Source organism: Apaloderma vittatum, unplaced genomic scaffold (assembly GCF_000703405.1).
Source record: "Apaloderma vittatum isolate BGI_N311 unplaced genomic scaffold, ASM70340v1 scaffold1641, whole genome shotgun sequence".
Lineage (NCBI taxonomy): Eukaryota > Metazoa > Chordata > Aves > Trogoniformes > Trogonidae > Apaloderma > Apaloderma vittatum.
In genome coordinates this window covers 24,604-31,516 of record NW_009698306.1, presented here as the reverse complement: position 1 = coordinate 31,516, position 6,913 = coordinate 24,604, and the positions used below count along the sequence as shown (strand labels likewise).

At 39.9% G+C, this 6,913-nt stretch overlaps 1 protein-coding gene across 1 annotated transcript in view; it reads right to left on the bottom strand.

Annotated features, from left to right (window-relative positions):
- The window catches only part of PLEKHS1 (pleckstrin homology domain containing, family S member 1), a 14,922-nt gene extending 12,291 nt beyond the window's left edge, over positions 1-2,631 (bottom strand). Inside the window, exons 1-3 of the mRNA XM_009877948.1 lie at positions 2,601-2,631; positions 1,164-1,255; positions 952-1,058 (exon numbers count right to left, since the gene is read on the bottom strand). Of these exons, the coding sequence (XP_009876250.1) occupies positions 952-1,058; positions 1,164-1,255; positions 2,601-2,631 (230 nt within the window). The remainder of the gene's footprint in view (positions 1-951; positions 1,059-1,163; positions 1,256-2,600) is intronic.
- Between the last annotated feature and the right edge of the window lie 4,282 nt (positions 2,632-6,913).

Below are 6,913 nucleotides of genomic sequence, written 5' to 3'. Positions count from 1 at the left end.
GGAAAGAGGAACAGAAGTTCTTTTAATGGACACTTAAATGGAATCACCACTTCTATTATCTTAGAAGAGGTTAAATTAGTAAAAAATAATAACAACAGTAACGATGGCAGTAATGTAACCACATAGCACTGAGCAAGCTCGGTGTTTTTTTCTCCCAAAGAATCACAATGTAAATCCTTTTAATGGAAGAAGCACAACAGCAACATGAGCCCAATGACCTCCATACTTATCAAGTACAGGAGCCAGGAGTATTAAGCTCCAGGTCTGACTGGTAAAATCTTTACATTTTCTCTTACAGTTACTGTTCCTCTTCTATGTATCTCATATCACACGGGCCATGGTAAAGGGTGCTAGCACAAAGCTCCCAGCCTTGCTGCAGTGGGCACTGTGCTGAGAGGAATGAAATGATCAACTGAAAGGTGCCAAGCAGAGTAATTTATTGGTGGAGTAAAAGGCAGCGAGGCAGCCAGCATCAGCCCAAAGAGCTGTGTGAAAGCCAAGAGACCTCCGCACACCTCACAAAGCACTTTGTATAGCCATAAGGTGGGAAAGGTTGTGTGCCCCAGTTAAGACTCACATGGCCCATCCTTATGGGCATGTGAGGGAATGCATAGCACTGTCTTGACAGGAGATAAAATATCTTCTGCTACAGGAGTACAGCCTTCAGGGTCAAGGGGCCAAGATGCCTGGTTTGCAGATACCACATCACCACCATTGCTTGCACAAATGTATCAAATTTCATCAAAGCAGTTTAGGATTTTTTACTTCTACACATATCATACACTCCGAGGTGCACCCAAAGTCTACAGAAGCCCAGGGAACACTTTTCTGGATTTCATTGGGATTTGGATCAATAACCCCAAGCAGGAACAACTGTCTGTGCAGTCAGTGGCCATTTAAGAGTGTTGATACATGACTTAAAAAAAAAGGTGATGTATTTGATTTACATACTCGTCAACAGCTATGGAGCCTTTTATGTTCTGGCCTTTTAGATACTTCAGGATGTAATTGCCCTTGGTCGATTTGGAGAGGATGAAAAAACGCCTTTTCCAGGAGTTCTGCCAAAGAGAAAGGGATTTGTCTCTCATTAAAATCCAGGATTGCAGAAATAACAGATGCTTGTTGATGGATTGCTAGAATATGACTGATTTGTGCTAGTATACCTGTGAGCCGAAACGTTGGAGAGGTGGTGATTTGATGAGGAAACCATGCTTGCAGACTCCACCTTCGGGGCAGAATGTATTTTGAGCTCTCCCTAATCAAGGAGAAATGAACAGCACCATCACTTAATTTGTTGCCAATTAACATCTTACAAAGACCTCTTTGAACTGGAAATTGTAGCTGAGCACTGCGTTTCTATGCTTAAATGGCCATACAGCATATTACAGCCAGAGAAACACAAATCAAGATTATAAAATACAGGGCAAAGCCATGATTTCCTGATGCTAGTGCTACTGCTAACTGGCCCAATCTGTAAACAAATTGTACTGACAGTGTAGGGTTCTCAGAAGATATCATGAGCCTCTGTCTTGTTTAACTGGTCTTATCTAAATTCTGGAGCCTGGTCTTATTTAACTTCACAATTAGTCATCTGAAAGACAGCAAACAGCCCTTTAATGAAATTTGCAGATGGCTTTCGTTTTGCGTTGGTCGCAAACACAGCTAAAGATAGATCATCTTACGCCGTGAATCATATGACAGCAGGAAAAAGTCTTACAAATAAAATATGAGCTAAAATCTTGGGGAGAAAAATGCCTGAATGTTCATGACCCTGCGTACTCTGTGGCCAGTTGCAGTTTAAGATTCCCTTTTTCTGGTGATTTCTTATTTTTGGTAGATTTTTGATCAACATATCAGTTTTATTAATAGATTTTAACACTCAAAGAAAGGAATAAGAATCCAGTGACTGAAAGGAGCACAGTCAACCTTATTTTGGGTCTTTCAGTAAGGGACAGTAAAGAATATACAGGAATTCTGGGAAATATAACATGACCAGACTCCGTGAAGAAGTAAGAAACACCTGGTTCTGAAATCCCATTTACTACTGACTCCAGTGGAGGTACTTAATCATAGAATCATAGAATGGCCTAGGCTGGAAGGGACCTTAGAGATCATTTTAATCCAGCCTCCCTGCCTCCAGGGACGCCACCTCTTGACTAGATCAGGCAACACATGGGGACCGAACATGGGGAATCGAACCCGCAACCTTGGTGGTGTTAGCGCTATGCTCAACTGACTGAGCGAACCGGCCTTGGTGATACTGACTGTATCTTCCAGTTCCCAGTTAATTTCTACGGATTTTAATGTTTTTTTACAAATGTCAGTTCAAAGGGACAACAAATATTCTACTGTAAAGGGAAATGCTGCATTTAGGACAGAATTTTTAAGGAAGCAGAGGTGCAGAATTAGCGCACAGTGTTTGTCCAGATGAGATCTCTGAATTTTTCAGTATGCTGTTTTCAGCTGTTTTTCACCTATTGGCTACCACCAAATCTTTGGCAGGTGGAGGGCAAAGAGAATCTTAACATATACTGATCAGAATGGACTGAAATTGGATTCAACCTTAGTACTGACAAATCATAGTAAAAGAAATTTTGTACCTGCAGAATTTCTCTTACTTGTAGAAGCCATGCTCGTGGTTTCTTCCACCCAGATAGCAGAGAGCAAAAACCTTGAAGCTAACTCCTATTGCTCTGCTTGCTGCTGAGCAGCATTTCACTGCACACACAGTTGCCTGAGAAAATAACAAACATCTCACGTGTTTATTTTCATAGTAATGATTAAACTATGTAAAACAAACATAGAAAAATCAACAGTAAACTATATAAATAATTCTAACAATTATTATTTAATTAGGCATACTATCACATATAATCTTTTAAATTAAAACACATAACACATTTATTCTATTATAATCATACAATGATGAACAATAAAATTTATAAATTTATAGAAGCCAAAAGATGATTTGTCTAGGAAATGGTGAGACCTGCCAACAGAACTTCATTCTGCCTCTTCCTTTGTACTAGACACAAGATCTGTAACCTAGGAATGTTGCATTCCATATATATTTCTGACATTGCCATAGCAGTGTGATCAACTCTGTATAAAACAGGCATAGCTTGGCCTAGAGTTTAAAATCAGTTTAGAAAATCTAGTCATAATACTATGGTAATTACAATAATTTACATGTCTGCAGCATTCTTAATACAATGCCTTCAGACCAGTTTATAAAGAGTGGTGAAATAAGCTTCACAGCTTTCTAGGAGGTGGAATAGTATTACGATTTTTCAGAGGGGTAAACAGAGAGTATCTGGTTTTATTTACCTATTTTTGCAGGGTCTCCTCCACTATTACGAGGGAAATGGGAATCTCGCTGTAAACCTGAGAAGAAGTTAAATAACCCACTCAGTGGCATAGCCGGGTTGTGGCAGAGTTGGGAATAGAGGCTGGCAGGAAGGCAGAGTGCACCAATGCATTTCCACGGACTTGTCGCAAGTTTTGTTCAAAACCCCTTTAACAAAACACACAGGCAAGAGTCTGTGGGATTTGGTAAGTGCAGGAACACAGAGATAGAGCATTTGGAAAGTAAAATTGGGTTTGGGTAATGAGCTTCTCTTGCATTTTTTTTGAGCTTATTTACCTTTTGGTGCTTTCCTCCGAGAAGAACACTGCTGAGTATCAGGGTAACAGAGCCAGATCTCCAAAGTGCTGCAATTTCCTCGCAATTCATAAGTGGGCTCTGCGCTCCTCCCAGGTGACTACATGCACGGCACTGCATTTTGTACACTGGACAGTTTTTCACTATCTTACAATCACTTTCTTGTTTATTTAAAACCACATGCAGCTTCCCTCATATACTTACACTTCCAATTTGTAATACCACATCTGTTTGTAACATCATTTAGGAAATTTTGCAAAAGTTTCCCTTTGCCTTAAACCAAAGCTTTCACTCTTTGTGAAATCAAATCCTTTCCTTTTAGTAACTTGACTTGAAGTGGTCTGTTAGCTACAACAAGGTTACACGGTCTTCAGCATCTGTGCCACCTGAAGCTTCAGAGCCTCTTCTGGGAAAATTTGAAGGATTGCACGTGGTGTTCTCTAGTTCTCTGCTGATCTCTCTGGCTGGGCTGACAGACCAAAGGGGTTTCCTTTGCTTCTGTTTCTTCAGAGGTTTACTCCACGGTGCCAAAAGTAAACGTGGTATAGTCAGGAGTGATGGTCAGATGGTTGTTTTCAGGCCTCACTCACCTGACACGGGGTGGGTTACACACAGAACTTTACTTCCAACACACAACTATAGCTATAGAATTCCATACGACCTGCTCCAGGCAATACTGTGAGGTAAATGGGAACTACCCACTGAAAACTTAGGTCCACGGGAGATCTCTGCAGAGCATTTCTGCCTGTATTTTCGGGGTTTTTAGAGAAACCTTTGTGATTTTGCCTTTTTGAGAGAAGGACTTGTTGTAAAAATGCTGTGACAGATTGTTACAACATTCACTGCCAGTGCATTAACCTATTATCTATTTCATCTAGAGATACATATATTATATATAAAAAAAAAAAGACAAAACCCCTACTTCCAAAACTAAAAATGACTGCATACAAAGTCAAATTGTTAGTGACAACTGTAGAGACACATACCTGGGGTTGCAATGAAAAGCAATACAATATTCTTTTCACCGTGACTGATAGAGTCACCGTGACTGGCAAACAATGTAATACTTGCAAAACAACTTTCCAAAAGCCTATGACAAGATAAAAGGTTTCAGTAAAAGTTGAGATTTACAGGTGGGAAGATAAAACCCGCCGAGATTACAGCTGTGCTATCTCACTCTGCATTTTGGGAAAACAGTTTTAATTGTTGCATTTAATTGTCTTTTCAATGGAAGGCAACATTTTAAACAGATTATGTCTAATTCAGAACAGACAATGCCAATTCCATGACTGTACCCTCTCAGATTTTTGTATGCCTGGCATTAAGAGATTTGATTGCTTTTAACCTTTTGAAATGCAATGAGGCATTTGAGTCAAAATGCAAACAACATATTCAAATTATTGAAATGTAGGCTATCACAAAACTTTAGAAGTACAGTACCGAGATAAGAAAAAACAGTGTTAATACTTACAGGCAAAATTTCTTTATGGTGTAGAAAGTTTTAGAGAAATACACCTTTAAGTGTTTCCACATTCCCTGTATTGCCTCCTGCAGCAAAGCACAATGTGTCCTTGCCCCGCATTGTGACTGCCCTGTTATAGTCCATGTATAAATACAAACACGCTGAAATATGACCTACAAGGAAATTCCTGTTTCTGCCATGGAAAGCAAATTAAAGACTGTTCTGAAAGGGGAAATCCAGAAGATTAATATTGACTTACAAGCAATGAAAAAAATAGGCACACTTGAGGCAGTGATGTTTTCCATGCAGAAAAAAGCCTGGAGACAGCTTGTTTTTCTTGGTTCACCTTTCTAAATAGTCCCTTCATCTGCCCTGAGGTGTAGCTAAAAAATAATTTCCATCCTTGACGGGAAGATAAAGCAACATTAAGAACCATAAAATATCATAAAGCACCGTAACACATGACCAAGTTCACATTTGAAGAACAGCATTTACCAAAACAAAAAATGGTGAAGCAGGATCTCTTATGCTGTCTATAATGACAATGTCCTTCCACCATAGGGTCAGTGTCTGTCTTAATCATAGGTGAATTTTTTGAATTCTCTCTAGAAACATCCAGCATTTCATTAACAGTAGTGATTTTACACACTGAACCATTTGGCTAATCCTGCAGATGGCAAAGGGAATTACTTTTAGGCAGAAAATAGCTATAAACTTAATCAGGAAATAAGCTAGAAGGCCCTATGGCTTACAAGTCACTATTTGGCTACCTGGCCTTGCCCAAGGGAAAGTGTCGGGCTTCCTTATTCCGTCTGGGTTCCTCCCGGCTCCTGGGCTGGCACAGCTCTCAGCATGGGAACGTCACCAGTCAGCCGTGATGTCTGCAGTGGGAAATTTTCTTGTTAGATACTATCAGTGGGTTTTGGACATGAACTAAACTACTGTTCCACCTAGCAGAGACACTGTTCCCGACACAAGGGTGTGTTTTTCTCTTTCTTTCATTGCTGCTCTAAGTTGTCTTTCCAAGTTGCTTTCCCCTCCGGCAGTGTCTTCAGGTATTTTATGCTGATCTTTGTACATTTCCTACACTAGTGTTAGCCTGGAGGTTGTTTCAGATTCAGGCTCAACCTCATCCTTTCGTTGTCAGTCGGCAGCTGTGCTCCTTTGTGCCCTACTATTATATTTTTCCAGGAAACCTTTGGTCTACTGGGAGACCCCTTCCAACCATTGAGAGGGCCCTGTTGGCTCGTCACATCAGAGAGCTTAAGAGCTTCAAATAACTTTAGTACTTTGTCTTTTTTCTTAGACAGATAGCTACTATTGCACCTATTAGTTGGAAATCCCCAAGCTGTCCTTATTTAGTGTCCATCATGGTAATGTATCTGATGAAAACTTGCTCTGACTCCTCCCTTTTTTTTTTTTGACTTGTAGCTGTTGTGTCCAACAGTGAGAATAGCTTTTTCTACTCATAGCAGAAATTCACTGGTATTAACTCCTCTGATTCTTTTTTAGCAGTCCCTTGTAGGCTGGACCACAGATTATTTCTAGTAATTTTTAGTATTTTCCCAGTGCTTCTAAGCTACAGCTATTTTTCAGAAAATACAGAATCATTCTCAAAGCACCTTTAAGAAAAAAGCACTACATAAAAGGAATTGTGCTCCATACCTGTGATGTTGTTACATTCCTTGGCATTACTTTAAAAACTTAAATGACCTGTTTTAGAGCCCTTACTTGCTCCTTTATTGTTCCCAAGGTTCTCTGGCTGCAGAGCTACAACGTATCTGAATAAA